The sequence below is a fragment of the Chroicocephalus ridibundus genome, chromosome 4, assembly GCF_963924245.1.
Source record: "Chroicocephalus ridibundus chromosome 4, bChrRid1.1, whole genome shotgun sequence".
Taxonomy (NCBI): domain Eukaryota; kingdom Metazoa; phylum Chordata; class Aves; order Charadriiformes; family Laridae; genus Chroicocephalus; species Chroicocephalus ridibundus.
This window is the reverse complement of record NC_086287.1, coordinates 88,072,620-88,089,781: the sequence shown is the minus strand read 5'-3', so window position 1 is coordinate 88,089,781 and position 17,162 is coordinate 88,072,620. Positions and strand designations below refer to the sequence as shown.

Genomic DNA, 17,162 nt, shown 5'->3' with positions numbered 1-17,162 from the left:
CAGAGAGGCTCTATAATGAAAGACAGCTTTTACTTTTTTTCTTCTCCACAGTGTACAGTAACATGTGGAGGGGGAGTGCAAACCCGGAGCGTACAGTGCCTGCGCCAAGGAAGACCAGCTTCTGGGTGCTTGCCCCATCAGAAACCAGCCGTCCTGAGAGCTTGCAACACGAACTTCTGCCCAGTCCCTGTGAAAAGAGGTAAAACTCAGCTCTATGTGCTGTAGCAGCCTTGGCTGCTTAGAACTCTCTAGCCAGCGAAAATCACCTTTCCAGTTACGCCCACTGAAGATTAGTATTTGGCATGTTGCCTCATGAATGATATTTTCCCAGGCTTTCCAGCTATACGGTTACTCTCTGATACACAGCATCTCTCTTCTCAAAGTGAACCCCCCTTAAAGTGGACTTCAGAGTATAACTGACAGATTTTAAAAACAGGAATATGTTAAGAAGTACATCAAAAAGTTATGCCATTTGGTTCTGAGCTGCATCTTTATACTATCTTGTTGAGTAACATACAAGCGTCCTATGCTGGTACTGTTTTATGATTAAAAATAGCAACTTTTGAACTAAGGAATAAGAATCTGCCATTTATTTTTGGTCTTTTGAAGTCTACTCAAGCTTCAAATTGCACCCATATCCTGAGAGTCCAAAAATGCTGTGTCTAGAACGTACTTCTCTTCTTACTGCTTCTGATCAGTGCAGTCAGGGAACATGAAATAAGTTCTGTCCCCACTTGTATGTCTGCTGTATCCCTCTCCACCTCTTCAGTGTGTTTTGCGGTCCTAGAGGAGCAGAAGGAGCAAGAGGTTTTGTGTCACTCTGAATGAAGGAAGGAGAATTCTCTCAGAACCACCACAGAAAGAGAGTGGTGCATTAGCCCCATCCCATATATTTGCTTACAAGCTGGTTACAGTTTGTGACTCCTTAACTGCAGGAAAAAAAGCTCACGGAGGTCCAGGTTTGTCTCATTTAACACTAGTTATGTAGGTATGCTAAAACCCTTTAAACATTAACTTTCAAAATACCGTACATTAACTGTCTTGTTACCATTTTAAAACTGGGAGCTGAAAGTAATCTCTATAAAACCTAGGCCGAATTGCAAGAGAGAGGTGGTAATGGAGCTGGGAGCAAAGGTCAAGCTCTGGCCCTGCATCTTGTGAACTGACATTAGCCAAGCCCCCCCTCAGCTGTACCACTGAAACCCCGTAAAACCCACTGCTGTCTTCAGGCCATTCTACTCATCAGCTCTGGACATGCCGGGTATCAAACTGATACATCAAGGGACTTGAATCCAAACAAGGATATATAGATGAAATGGTCCTAAAAGGGATAAGTAAATAGTTCTGCTGTTTTCAAAAGTAAATGTCCTTAAGACATCAAATTAACCTTCCTAAAAAATTCTGCTGTACTTTGGAGTTTCTGTATTACATCCTTTTCTGTCACGATATAGCAAGCACTTCTCTTTCACCCCTGCCTTCCCCTGCTATATGTCATGTCTGGAGTACAGTCTGGTACTAATTCTGGCCTTGGCCTGTTTCTCTCTCTCTCACATCTGCAGGAGCCCTTTCCCCTGTATTATAACTGGGTCGTCAGGCTCTAGAGATCAATTATCTCTTCACTGCTCTCTAACTTTCTGTCGAAAGCAGCAAAAAGAGAGGGAACCAGCTGTGCTGGAATCACATTGAAGCAAATCAGTCTCTATTATCAGCCATGCAGCTCCAGCTCAGTGATCACAGTCAAGAAATTAATGTTTCAGGGAGAGTTTACACACTTCCCTAGACAAACTGGGTCATTTCGATCCCTCTGTTAGATGCAGTTACGGTCACCGTAACTCCTAGTAAACTGCTTAAAATGAATGAAAATTTAAACAACACAGAAATGAGTAAATAGAAACTAGGGACTGACAGCCTGATCCACATCCACTGAAGTTTGTGGGACTCTTTGTGTTCATTCCAATGGTCTTTGGATTAGGTCCCAAGAGCACAGTTTTCAAGCATACCTCTGCAATGTTAGCACTGCACTCCGATCTTCAAAAGGGGCATAAAGATTCATAAACGTTGCCTCCTTGGTGCTTATAAATTTTCTAAACAGTAATTCATAATTTTTGAAAATTTACCCTTTCCTGGCAGGAAGGCTTCTTCCTGACTTAATCAGAACAGCTTTCCTCACTTTGTGCTGTGTGCGCCTGTCATCTGTTGTCTGCTTTGGGTCCTCCCAGCGGCAAGTTCTGCGTGGTGGCCAGCAGGTGAAGTGACGCGGTGGCCAGCAGGTGAAGTGACGTGAAAGCTGGTGCTGAAGTGCCAGCTGTGGCCCTGCTGCCACGCCACTAAGACCAGAAAGGCCATGCTGTGGAGTGGGAAGGCTGGAGTTCAGTACTGAGCTTCCCAGTTCCTGCACAACTGTTTGTTGAAGGACAGTATTTTCTCTACACAACATTAGCATTTACAGACAGGCTTATGTTTTTAAAAACAGGAATAAAATGGCATCTTTAAAAAATATATTATTATTAAATTATTTTCTTATTCATTCAAATAAATTAGAGGGTGATAAAGGTATACAAAATCACCTTTGCCATCATACAAAAGGGAATCCAAAAAAGCCAAGTGGTGACTAATCAAAAGAAGTTCCTATAGCGAGATGGAGCTGAGCCCTGCCCCACCGAGTGCGAAGAAGCTGTGTGTGCTGTGTGAAGGAGCATTTCTCTTCTGTGACTCAGCTGAGCCGATCTGAGAACACAGACAACGATGGCTAGATTTTTCTTCACCGTCTCCTTGTAAATTCCTTTTATTGACCATGTAAACAGTAGTTCTGAGAGTCGAATGGAATCTTTTCCCATGCTCGCAGGAGATTTCAGTTTAGCTATAAATTTTGCTAAACCTCATTTAAACGTCTTACTGCTCTCTCAGACATGGCAAATTTGTTTATAAATCATCCATACGAATCATCACTCTGCTCCTTTAAAGAAACACAAAGCATTCACTACAAAACTGGAGAAAGGCGCACTATGAAATGTTTTTAAAGCGACTGGGCTGTGTGTATAAGTGATCTGTACATCGATTTCAGTGAAATAAAATCTTAATTGAAAAATATGGTTTATTTGTAATTAACAGCTGGGCATTCCAGAACTAAACATTGCCAGCCTGTCTCTTTTCCCCTTGCAGTTAATTAAGATTTCACCAAAATGCCACAGGCAAAGTCCTAAAAGCCTGATTCATGCCACCTAACTAGAGTGTTTAAGAAGAGAGATTTCTTAGGTTCCCTGCACAGTCAGACGGAGAGAAGTCTCTCTGGAAAGTGCTGGACCGCAATCACACAGCAGAGCACTCCGGGCACACGTGTGTAGAGTAGGCCCCTGCACCCAGCGTCCCGTGCTGTTTGTGCGTTCCGGCCCATACGCTCAGAGCTGATGCTACTCTGAGCTGCAGGTAAACTCCACGTGATGCTGACGGCAACAAGCAATCGGCATCAGGTGTGGGGCAGGCTCATTTCTACCAGTACCTGGCTTTAGAACACCATTTGTAATCAGGGATGAAAACACAGATGATTTTTTTTATCCTCTACTTCCTCCTGTTTTTCTGAACTTCAAAGTGTGCTCTGAATTTTTTAATTCCTTTAGCCTCTGACCCTCCTATTATATTATCTCTACCTCTATCAAATTAACAAATTAAACATTTCTTAACAAATCAAAAAGAAACTAGTATTTTTGAGATGAAAGCTAATTCATGGTTCCTCTTCTTTGAATTGAGTCACCCATTGTGTTTTTAATATTACCAAATGCACTCAAGTGTGCGGAACTATTGCCTGACTTGTTGACTTGCTAAAACACAGTCTTACCATATTGCTTGGATTTCTCTCCTTCAGATGATCCTTCTTGTGTGGATTTCTTTACCTGGTGTCATCTGGTTCCCCAGCATGGTGTCTGTAACCACAAATTTTATGGCAAGCAATGTTGTAAATCATGCACGAAGAAGAACTGATAGCAGCGCGTTATCTGAACCCTGCAGTGACAGGATTCTCTTCTTCAATTTATGTTGGAATTAACTTTGCTTTGAGGCAAGACACGGTGCCACATAAACCACTGATAGAAGAGACATTTTTTTAGGGGAATGTCTGAGGTACAGTAATTGTTGGATATATATTGAAAAAGGAATGTTTCTTTCTTTTTTTTTTCTTTATTTGCTGACCTCACTAAAGTACAGGGTACTATGGATCACTTGAACACTGAGACTCGAGGGGCAGTTCTTCTTTCTTTAAAAGTGTCATTTTGCACTGTCAGATGTTATGAGGAAGAAATTAAGGCACGGAAGCCTTTTCTGGCTAATTTACCAGAATGCAAAGCAAAAGAGACTGGGAGCTCAAGGAGGAAGGTTCTGGTGTGGCAGCACGACAGATCCCACTACCAAAAGCGTTTCCTTCCGTATTTTTTTATGATACTATGGTCCCAGGGTAAGGCAGCTGTTTACTGCCACTTTCACAGAAGGACACTGAAATGGCCGTTGTCCGGAGAGCGCAGCGTCACGCCTGTGGCCCCAAGAAGTAACTAGTGCACTACAAAGATATATGGTGCTTCTCTATTAGACTTGCTGCTGGAAAAGCAAGTTTTGCATCATGCTAATGTTTTTATTGTGTTGAAGAATTCATTTTCTGCTTTGTGTAGAAACTCAGAGATGGTTAACTAGTAACTTGAAATGTATTCCTAGAAATATTCAGCGTTAGAATATTTGGACTTTTAATATTGCTGTGTTACAAGTAAAATAGAATTTCATATTTCAACTAACTCAAGGAACTCAGACTTATTGAGCTCAATGGTTATGTTTTCAACTTTCTAAGCTCATTAGATATGTAACTTTAAACTTTAAACTTGATATTTTAAAGTAGTTTTTTTTCAGAAGCTAGCTTGTTTGAATGCCAAGATACTGAAGAATGTCTTCCTTTTAATCTCAAATCTCTCCGCAAATTTTGATGCAGCCGTTAACCACAGAAAATAACAAGAATATTACAGTCCATTAATTAATGCTAAATGTCTCTAAATAGTTATTTATTCACACAGGTTATATGAGAAAAAGAGAAAAAAGATGAGTGGATGATTTACTCTAACCAAATAAAAGTCAATTCTATTTTTATACATTCTCCTAATACTTTTATTTAGTTCAGAATCCACCAGCAAACAAAAGAAATTTAAACATCATTATAGTTGTAATCGCTCAGTATCGAGATGTTTGGTGACACTATATATCAAATGGTACAATTTAAGAAGTTTCTGCATTGAAAAAATACCCAACCTATTTGCCAAACCCATTCTGAGACAGAGCTGTGTTCTACTGTAATTTTCTGGGGAGTGCCTGCGAGGGACATATTTATCTAATTCCACCCAATCCCACAACTTCGTTTGATGAATGTAGTTCAGTTTTACTGTTTTTTTAAAGTATCGTTTCAGCGTAAGATTAGCCAGCTCAGCACTAATGCCAGACAGTGGTCACTTAAAATTAGCAGTTCCTTCTGCAACAATTTAAATTAAAAACATGTATTCTATGATACTTTAAGAAACGATGATTAGAAACATATCTCAACCTACACCGCTCTGTCTTGATATTGGACATCGTGTAATTATAACTGTTTTTCTAGGAAAACTACAAGAGTTTTTTTTGTTTCGTTTTTATAATTGTGTCCTTTTTATTATTTGATGTAAAATAATTAATTTATTAATGCATAGCTTTTCCTTTATATTTCTTTGCTCACTTCCTTAAGTGACAACTGAGGAAAGAAAATGGTAGGGTCACAAAGTATGAATTATGGTGTAAAAAAAGCAAAAAATATAAGTGTAATATTTAATTATTTTATAAGCTTTGTAATAAAGTACTCTAACTGTTTCATTATATTTGGGATTGTAAAATTCATGAATAAAATATGGAGGTTATTAAGTAAATATCAAGTAACATAAGCCATGTATGCATTCACTTGCATTTCTGCTGATTGTCCCGTAGTATCTTTAAGGGAAATTTTATCCTGTTTTCTTCTGCTACATAACTGGCGGATGTCTGTGGCTCCGAGCCTGCGCCAGCTCTGTGGAGGGGCAGTCACAAAAGCTGCCCACAAGAAAGGCCCGTTCTTCGGGGCAGTGGAAATTGCGGCACCGTAGCTAAGTGTGACCTCTGCTAACCGTGCCCCACCATTCAGGCCTTGCATGGGTTAATATTGGCGGGGAACCCTCAAAACAGTGGATTTGAGTGTTAACAAGCCATTATGATGAATGGGATGGAGGTCATTCCTTTCAGGCACTCAAAGTCAGGCGTATGTGCTAAGGTCATGTGAAACTTCTCTACTTTTGAAGGTTCCATTATACTGGCAAGTGAGGAATGTACTGGTTATTCAACAGAGTGAATACATCGTAGTTGCCTTTAAGAGCAGAAGATGTTTCTCATTTGAATGACTACCCTACCACTGAAGCAGCTGGCTTGGATTGTGCCCATTTCAGGCACAAAAAGGCAAAATGGACATAACTTCATGAGTTTATTTTCGTAACAACACAAAAGGTAAACCACACAAAAATACAGTTCCCCCCCGCCATGTATACGACAAAAACTGACCTATCACTTCTCTCCCTAAAGACAGTGGAAACCAGCGTGATTCTTCCCTGCATGTATTTAGCTGCAAGGTGGTTTGCAAGATAAGAAGCCTCATTCAACACAGCACTAGGTTTTACAGCCTCTCCCATCGGCCTGGGGATACTTTATTTTTCTACAAATGACTCAGCTAAGAAGTTTCCAAGCCAATCCCTAGTAGGGACTACACTGATTTACTGGATCATTTCATATATGTATTCTCTAACATATATTTGCCGCTTTTCCCTTCGTTCACCATCACTCGGTTCTCTGACAACAGCATGCTACATAGAGTATTGGTGACAGGAAATACTGAGCATGCTTCTGACTTGCAGTATAATCTAGTAGGCGATAATAAGCAATAGATCAGGCTGCTCCTGAAGGATTCCCAGCAAGCACTCTTTTGAACATGACTGGGACTAGTGACTTAGATAATTAATATGCCCACACAAGAATTCAGACTCTAAACTGCTTTGTGTTCTGGGCTAGAATTTTGGAATTAAAATGAACTGACGGTTGTCAGTGAATTACAGTGTTGGAGATGGATGTTGAAAGAGGAAATATTGCATAAAGATGTGCTATTGTGTGGTTGGATCAACCCCAAGTCCACAACTGTTTTATGGCTGAGCCCTTACAACGATATTTGGTATACAAAGCTTGGCAGTTTTCTAGAAGTATATTGCTGCAAGGCTCACTTTATAAAGCAGAATGGGGCCTTTTCACAAAGGAATAGCTCCGTTTCCTGTAGTCAGATTTCATCACTCAGGTAAAGGATGCATCTGCCTAAAACTCAAACAGATATTTAATGAATGGCTTGATTGTGTAAATCAAACAACTATCTCGGATGCCCAGAAGACATGAAATGTTGGAGACAGATGAACGTTTCACTGCATGTGGTTTTATGGTAACGTGATCCACATCCCGTATTTCCTTTATTTTTCAGCAAATCCTATTCAAAAGCATCAATAAAATAAATTAACATTATTATTTCTATTGTAACAGAAGTCCAGCCCTACTGAGTCAGTGGGATCCCATTGTGTACAGCACTGTATACACATGTCAGGAAAGGCTCACAGTCCTGAGCGTACAGTGAGAAACAACAGGAAAAGACCATGTTAACAGTGAGCTCATTGTGATGAGGAGAAAAAGTGTTACTTGCGGTTCAGTGACTGCCTGGACACTGCACAACACTTCAAAGGCAGCTCCATGCAGATAAGATCTGAAAGAGCAATATTGAGGAACTTTATCTCTACTCTGTTTCGAAAGCAAACGCTGAGCATTGCTGAGGTCTGAGAGGACAGTAGGGGAAAGGCAGTCGGGGAGCTGGGATACAGTGAAACGAGGCAAGAATGAGGTGAGTTCAATGCTGAGTCCTAACCAAGACAGTGACTATCACGAGAGGAAAGCAATACATCGGAATCATTCAAACTGCTAGCCTGGCAGCTACCAGGGACTACAGAGATGTGAGTTTTTGGCAAGGCAGTAAGTCTTCTTTCCATCAAAAAAAGTTGTGAAATAAGGAGATGCAGCTGCTAGAAAACACCTTCAATTCCTCCCCAGCCAATATTGTATGAACATCAGGCAAATCAAAGCTGCCCTTCCTGTCTGCTTCCTACATGCCGTGCACCACTATCATAGATATTCTTCATCGAACAAATCCGGGCTGGGCTGGAATGTGTCCTTCAATGTATGTCACACTCTGAAGTTCTTCACCTGGCAGCCTACAAGTAACAGTTGCTTCCCACAAGAGGCGGCAGTGACAGACCAGTAGCCAGGGCCGTATTGATTCTCAGACTTGAGCTGCAAACGGTAGAGATGTGGGTTGCTATTTACAGCATGGGAATTGCATTGCCCATGGCAAGGCAGTGCCTCTGCCCTGGGCAGAGGTAACCAGAAGCACACTCCGTCCTAAAGAGCTTGCCTTCTGAGAGCCAACATACACCAGGCAGGGCTAAGGGAACTAGTGTACTCATTTTCCATGAGATACTGGGGCAGAAACAGCCTGAATGTCCCATCTGGGCTGAACTAGAGACAAAACCTGAATTTCTCAATTCACAATGCAACGTAGTAACGTCAAAACCACTTTTCCTCATGCTCCCTGAAGAAAAGCATCTATCATGGGACCTATACTTCAAACCACTAAATATTTTATGTACTTTCTGTTCGATAATAAGAAGTGTTCAGTCATTAACAGAATCCATTTTTATTTTTGGATTCCTCCAATGGAGGCAGGAACCTTCAGGTAAGCCCTGACTTCCAGGCTTACTTTCTAAGCGCTAAATCAAGCTGTTGTCACCATACATTTCAGCCTTAATTGTTGGGTACCTACTCCAACTTAAGATGGACCTTTAGTATCCCTTACGTGACTCGGGCTGACAATTTATCATGTTCTGTTGTGCTAATGTTCACTAATACTTTCATAATAACATAGGAGAGCTGACACAGAAGTTAATTCAAAAAGAATATGAAAAGGTTTATAGTTGAAATGTTTACTCGTGAAGTTCTTACCTACGGGAAGCAAACATTTCAGAGAAAAGCATACACAAGAACTCCCTCTTTGAGATCTTCACCTTCTCATATCACTGTAATATCTGAATTAGGTCTGTCTAATAGGAGAAACCGAAGGAATTCTCCCCAAAGCAGGAATCCCCTGCCAACACTCCTGGAAATAAGGGCCCTCTCCTAGCTCTATTTAGATTATAGTTGAAGAGATTCAGGGTATCTGCAGAATTCAAGAGTTTTTCTTGTACAAAATAGTTAATCCCATCTATAATGCCCTTTCTGGACACTCTGTCATAGTGCTTTTAGCACGGTAATGTATTGCAGCCATCCCGATTCCTCACCTCAGGCATGATGATACCCAGGGTTCACTGCAGAGCATAAGCAGAGGGGACACCTGAACACAGAAGTGGCTGCGTTTTCCTTCCATAAGCAAAGATGAGAGAAAATGCCATTAAGGTTTTCCCTGGATGCAGTTATGACTCATCTTAGAGGAACTGCCATTCTGTGGCAACATGTTCCCCAGGGCACTAGAACTCACGTTTCCACATTGTATATTCAGTGTAACTGCTGAGCAAGTCAAAAGTAATTGAGGTCTCGACTTCCTCAAAATGCACCACTAAAAAATGATTTTTATAAGCTACTAAACAAAATATTTTGTGGCTTTCATTTTTGGGGGCTTTTGATAGCTGAAATATATAAATTCTGATTGAAAAAGACAGTATAAGCTTTCTACGTATATTTTTAATATCCAAACAGATCACCCCACTGATTTTTTTTTCCCCAAATGATATAAGTAAATCCTGCAGAAAGTGCTCATAGATTCATTGTATTCATGATATGTCACTATTTATCCTCAGGAGCTGAACAAGAAGTTTCAATACACAAATCGTAATTTCACCCTCCACAAAAAGATACTCTACTTCCAAGTCCATTAAAGGAATTTTAACTTCCAAAGAATTTGCTTTACTGTTCAGCACGCTCCATTGACAGATATTTCAACTGGATCAGAACAGTTCACTTCTAGCCAGAGATATTGCCCGTCATCAGAAAGGTCATCAGCTCAGACTTTGTAAAACTACACTGCAAATGCCAAGTTGCCCAGAACTACCGTGACTTTCTCATTCTTGTCTTTGCTGGTGTGTGGGGAAAAGTCAACCAGCGCAGACAATAACAGGGTATAAACACAGCTCTCTCCATTAAATATAGTATATGCTTCTTCAAACTCTATCATTTACCACAATTTAATTTTGAGGTTTTTGGTGTCCACTTCCAACATACTAGTTGCAAAACCAAAATTGTACATAAACAAAGTGGAACATCTAATTGGAAAAGCACTCAGCTATTGAGTGAGACCGTCGGATGGTATATGGGCTACTGTGATATACACCTACCATATTAGATGTTCCGAACTCGAACTGGCATTGTGTCTTGTGGCCAGTTAACATCTAATGCTGACTGGTTTTTTTTGTTCCTCAATTGGAATGGAACTTGTCATGAAATCATAAACTTGTTATAAGTGTACCGCTTGCTCAAGTGTCAGTCTACTAATCTCTAGCTAGACTAGACTTATGTTACATTAGTTGATTCAAGAGCGTAGCAGTGCAACTCTCAGGTAGCTGATACAAAACACTTAACTCACACATTTAACACCTGGCACACTCATCAACCATTTTATTTATTCTGTAGCACAATGATTCTACCCTAGAGCTTACACATTTTTGAGAATCCTGCTCACTTTCACCAGTCATACTGCTGTTTGTAAGGTAGAGCTGAAGCCTCCACGCCCCCTGCTGTAGTGCAGTGTTGCAGGTCGGTTGGGAGCACTGGTGAAAAAACTTCATCTGGGCTAAGGAGCTGAGAAGACAGAAGTTCACAGACCTGCTGAGGCTGATGCCAGAGCTATAAATTAAAATTTGGGATTACAGGGCTTCTGAGCTTTGACCTGTTGTGATCAACAACTGCAAAGTTGAAGGGAGGCCAGACTGACTTGTGCTTGCTGCACGGTATTTGCATTGCATTGAATTTGACCCACTCTTCAGTGTCTCTACTGGTCTTGAGCAGGGACCAAGAATGGGGTTTTCATCTTAATGTGTAACTTGGAAACACAAAATAGAAGGGAATCTGTCTTCTGACTGACAAAAAGCAGAGACAAGATACTGTATGGGATTTGCTGATGCTCTTGGTTGAGTGATTTGCTCCCTCCTTTTTTACAGCCAGTGCTAAATCTGTGGTCAAGAAGGAGTAGTTTTTCCTCACCCAGTTAAGATCATCTGGACATTTTCAGATACATTCCTAGTATTATTGCACATATTTTAACCTCTTTTACAATCTTCCTGTGAATTACCAGGTTTTGAGTCTTTGACCTTTAGTATCAAGTCTGCTGTAAGATGATAGATAATGTTTTTGCAACTTCTTGTACTTGCTCGGGAGAAGGGGAACAGAAAAGCAGATAGTCTTTTGGTTCATTCTGGACTCTACACCTCTGACATAGCAGTCTGTTGTGGTCAGAGACTAGATTTGATAAAACAAGTCACTTTCAACCCTTTAACCACCTCTCTCTAGCTCACTATATCCACCGTTTCCTCTTTGATTAGCTTGGTTAAATGGTTAATTTTAATTAGGGCAGGCACAACTCACACCTCTGCATGAAAGCAAGCGCAATGGGGCCCTCGTGTTGACTGGTACCAATAACAGCACTGATCTGCTGAGAGATCACGACTTAAAGGGAGCTTAAAGGTCTTATTTTTCTTTTAGGTCAGAGTAGTGATTCCTCTAACAAGGCCAATTTTAGCATCTGCCACCCAAACTCTTATCCACGTATATACAATATATACAGTATAGTTCTTTCGGGCTGTTAAATTAGCTCTTTTTTTACATAAGGAACTTAATTAAGGTGGAAAAAACCCCAAACTACTTCGTATACGTTATGTCTTCTTATTCAGGAAACAGCCAGAGGAAAGTAGTTCCCCAGCTTCCTCGATTACACAATCACACTTTGCCCAGGATCAAAGTACTTCAAGAACTGAGTTATTCTTGGTGCTGGTTTTTGTAAATGCTCTTCCCTGAGCTTCTCATTAACCTTCTGAACCTCACTGCCTACTGGATGGACCCCAGCCAGCATCCTTCAACTACCAAAGGACTCTTTGAAAGGAGAGTTTACACCTCAGTCTCCAAATTGTGTTACTGTGGCCTAGTAACTATATAGAGGAGGAAGGCAAACAGTGGATTTGCCTTTTTAAAAACAGCAGTCGATTAAAAAATAAAGTACCAATAATGTGAGAATCATACAGTCCTGGAACCTTCAGACATTTTGGCACATAGCTCTGTCTCTCTCGGACAATTGCATCCCCTTTTTCACTGCTTCTCTCCTCCTGTTCCAAAGCTCCCCCCTGAAGCTATCGGGGGGTGGGGAGCAGAGTGGGTTGTGAAGTGTCTTGGGGTAATCCACTCTGACAGGGAACTATGCTGATTAAAAGTTATGGCTTTGGAACACTAAAGCTCCCACTGCTGTCCACGTAAAAGTTGCTGCTTTCTATTTAAACCTTAACAGTCACATCTAATCAAGAGAAAATAAGGACGTTTTTATGAATTCCAGGAGAAAAATTCCCCTCAGGTGTAGGCTGCACGGTTTGATCAGCTCCAGTATCATGTTTTAGCGTTTCATATTAATCCCACGGATTCTGAGCCAAGAATGCTAGCTTTCATACTCGCCTGACGGCCAGGCAAAAACACTTTGGCAATTTGTTATTATTTCAGCTAAACTTGCAATATGCAAATTAAGATTTATGGCAAATGAAGGCATAAAACTATGCATTTATCTTCACGTGGAAAAGGTATCATGTAGCTGCAAGGTGCCAAAAAATACCAGAGCTGGGCAGAGAACAGGCGAGTTACAACTCCCAGAAGGCACTGGAGAGTTGTACATCAGCATTTTGTGTCCTGATGACAGGAAACAAACTATTTCACAGTCTGAGATTTTCTGGAAGATATGGAGTTGACCCAGCCCTCAGACTAAGTATCTTGTTTCAGTGTTTCCAACTGCAAATTGTTTAAAGTGTCAGGTAAATCTAGGTTTTTCAACAAGGCTAAACAAAAAGAAAAATTATTGTTTTATGGAATATAAGTATCCTGTTGAAAACACAGTGATGGGAAAAAGCTGATTAAGTACAGATAACATTTATATTCCTACTATTCTCCCATCCTCCCCCTTGTTTCTCCATGCCTAAGCAATTAAGATCATTCCCAGCCATGTGCCGATTCAGCTTTGCTGCAATTGCATTAAGGCAAGGAGACAAGATACTGCCTATTCCCTCCCTCATCTTGCTGGGGTAGTACGGAGGAACACAAGCCATGTAAGATTCAGAGGTGCTCTAGAGAGATGCATTCCTGTGTGGTCTTATTCCCCGCTCTATATTCTGCAGTACTGAAGACAATAGGATGACACATGGACTGGAGATAGATCCATGCATACTTTCCTTCGTAAGTCAGGGTTTCCAATGAAAAGCATTGGAAAACTGAGACACATGCCCAAAGTTCAGCCCAGCCTGAGCCTTGGGGTCCAATTTTCATCTCAATCAGAAATTATTTCCCTTAAGTTAAAGGACTCATAACCACACAAAACCAGTGCATACAAGCCAAACTCAAGCCACATCTGGTAATAAGGACTTTAACAACAAGAAGGATGTTAAGTGAACAGCACATATTTTTTTTTCTCAGTCTATCCCCTCACATGCAAACCACAACTTACAGATTCTGGAAGCTGCTTTGCCTCGCTCCTCTGGTTTACAGCAAGAACAAGCCAGCCTTAGTTAGGCACAGGCTACCTTATTCCCCATTTTCACCTAACTCCTATACCGTATAGAATTAAAAAAACTGGTGTTGCAAGGCTTGGACTAAGTTGATGTAAATACTTAATTCTGTCTTGGAGAATAAAAGTGGTTTAATCCAAGGGATGTGGTGTCCAGTACGTGGGGCTGGGTTCTTTCCGCTCAGACCCTGGAGCTGGGACCTGCTGTGGCTGATGAGAGGGTGCTCTCCAGTGCGAGATCAGAGAACGGCACAGCAGCAAAAGAGGTGTTTCAGCAAGTTAAAGAATATGAGTGTTCTTAGACAGCCACCTAGTGAGTTTAGTGAGGAATCAAGAACTGGAAGAAAATTCAGTGAACCCTCACCGAGACTGGAGTTACACTACAAATACAGTGCTAAACCAGAGCTAAAGTCAGCAATGCCTTCCACACATTTTTCACCTCCTAGGAAACGCAGTAGCAGAGCGCAAGGGCTCCGGAATTACTTAGCAGTTCTGAGACAAGATTCCTCATCACTTTACGATTCTAGAAATTAATGTTTGTGTGAGAGTTCAAGTATTAAAAAAAGATGTCTACGGGTTAAGTGAATTTCAAAATTTTGTTTAGGAACAAATATGTGTGTGTGTATATTCACCTCACCTTTTTCTTACATATCCATTTCTAAATCAAAGCATTACTGTTGACTGAAAAGCCTCGTACCATGCAATACAACAAAAGGGGCAAAGCCTAGAGGGAGAGATCCTTAGAACTGCCCCTGGGAATTCGCACAGAGAGCCTGCTTCACCCGTGAGTATTCTATCATTTCTGCTAACCTGCATTTGAATGTGGTTGTGAAAACAATACGAAGTCTTTTGAGTGAGACAAGAGAACCTATGAGCCCAGTTCACATCAGGAATAGCGCTTGCATTAGTTGAGTGTGCTAAATTCTAGCTCTATGAAAGAAAAAAAAAAAAAAAAAAGCCCTCAACCATAAGGGTTCACAGAAAAACATTCAGGTATGATTTCTGAGTTTGCCTTTGCAAAGTTACTCCAGGGAGACCTCTGACAATGTTACACACTTACGGTCTCATCTCTGTGCTAGCACTCTGGATGTTCACAGAGCCACAACATGCAACTTTATCCTCATGTTAGAAAGATGCAAAATGTGTGGAATTATAATGAAGCAGCCGGAGTTGGCACCTCATCAGTCCAGCAGTTAACCACTGCTTCCTAAATTACTTTTTGCTATGAAGACCACTTGCAAGAAGAAAGCTCCCAGACGGACTCTTTTTATAACTGTGATCATTGAAAAGAAAATGAAAAAAAAGTTCAGCTGAAATAAAAAATTAAGACAGTAGTGGAAAACCTTATCAAAACCGTGGTTCTCCAAAGTTTCATCTAATATTAATATGCCACAGAATAGCTGCAGGGGGGTGAGTAGGTCAAAGAATAAACAATTAAACTCTGCTGATGATACTCTGGGATGCTGCAGAATTTCTACTTAGATATTTACTGCCTCACAAAAATCAGATACAGAGAACTGCCATAGCTGCAGATCACGTCAGTCCTGGACCATTGCTGCAGCCTTGGACATACAGTTTCTTTGTTCTTATAGACTTGCAGCGTCTGTAATCCCCAAGTCCAACAACACAATAATATACTAAAAATAGCTATGAGTGCGCTTTGAATTCCTCTCAGGAACATCAGCTCTACATGCCTAATTAAATATCCTCGACACACAAAAAATAATTGCAAGGAAAAAGAAATCTCCCTCATGAGGGCCAGATGATTTTAATTAGGTCTCACTCAAACTCTTGCTGGCCTCACATGGCTCAGCTCACTGCAGAACACTCAGTCACACTGAGATCGCACGCTGTGCTCCAGGCCTTTCCTTTCCCTTTCACACTGGTTGCTGCTCTTCTGTCCCAATTTCTTCCTGTTCCTTAAGAATTTACTGTCATCCAGCCCTCAGAGCTCCAGTTCTGAAGCTCCCCAGACATGTGGGGCTGGTGCCATTTGCTGATTTCTTATTTTTTTATACCTCAGGAAAAGCTAGCCTGCACATATGGCGTGCTTCTGCATAGAAGCTGGACATAGGCACAAAGGTTCCACACAAAATCTGTGGAGGAGGAAAAACAGGTAAGATTACAGCCTCTTGATCCTTCCACAGACACAAGCAGATCTGCTATTAGCCCAGCAACTGGAATACAAACTCTGGTCGCACTGCCTTCCTTACAGGGCAAGAGGGGTTAAATCCTGATGGCAGCTCACCAGACCCTGAAGGGTATCACCAGAGGGAGGGTGGGTACGACCACCACCAGAAGACATCCCAAAAATTCACACTTCTGCCATCTCCCTCCACAAATCTGTGTTCCATCTCTTTTGTACCCACAGGGGAATTTGTGCCACGATGCTGTGGTGTTCTGTGACCGTGCCGAGACATGCGAGATAAGCACTTTTCAGTATCCCAGTTCCAACTCAGATATTTAAGGCTTTGGCATTAAAGAAGTGGGGCATCTCTAAAGCACAGTCTTCCACCTCCCCCTTTCCCAGCCATAATTACTAATAGTAAGTACTAAAATTTGTACTACCATGAGAATTGGAATGATCTCAATATCCAGTTTGCTCTAAGTAGATATTTACACATACTAGAATTACTTACTCCACTTCAGTATAATAGATATCTGTTGTCATAGTTAAAGTCCTGCAGCTCGTTCTTGTCTATTTCTCCTTTCCTGGTCCTGAGTATTTTTAAGTGTCAGCTTTTGGTTTGATTTTATTTTTGTGTGCATTATGGGTTCAAACATATCCAGAATTAAGTGTCATAAGCCTCATCCTGGCCCTGAATGACTTTTATTTACTACAATGTTTTATCTGTCAGCTCAAGGGCTCATTCCAGATCTTGCAATGACTTTTGAATGTTTTTTTGTTTGTTTGTAAATGCCAAATCAGGGAGTTCAACAAATTATAACTTCCAAGATTAAATTCCAGCTGTGGAAAGACTTAACAACATGGAACACGGACCTTCTGCAAGATCTCCACTGCAGTGTCATATACTTCTCCTCCACTTGGGGTCACCTACAAGTGTTCCCCAAACGGCCCCTGGTTCCCAGCGCTCCCCTGCTGCGGGAATTCAGCACTCGCAGGTGCTGCATGTGACATTTTGGTCTGAACTTCTGCCGGACACTTCTGCAGCTGCTGAGGTTTCCAGCTCTGCTGTTAGGAGTTCTATTCCTCCGTGCTGGGCTTCCTGTTTGGTTGGTTTTTATCTTA

At 41.2% G+C, this 17,162-nt stretch overlaps 1 protein-coding gene across 4 annotated transcripts in view; it reads left to right on the top strand.

Moving 5' to 3' along the window:
* Window positions 1–5,810, top strand: part of ADAMTS18 (ADAM metallopeptidase with thrombospondin type 1 motif 18) — a 79,165-nt gene extending 73,355 nt beyond the window's left edge. For all 4 annotated transcript variants that reach the window (XM_063334654.1, XM_063334653.1, XM_063334655.1 and 1 more), the window contains 2 exons: window positions 52–199; window positions 3,863–5,810. In XM_063334654.1, the coding sequence (XP_063190724.1) occupies window positions 52–199; window positions 3,863–3,978 (264 nt within the window). In that variant the 3' untranslated portion in view covers window positions 3,979–5,810. The remainder of the gene's footprint in view (window positions 1–51; window positions 200–3,862) is intronic.
* The last annotated feature ends 11,352 nt before the right edge of the window (window positions 5,811–17,162 follow it).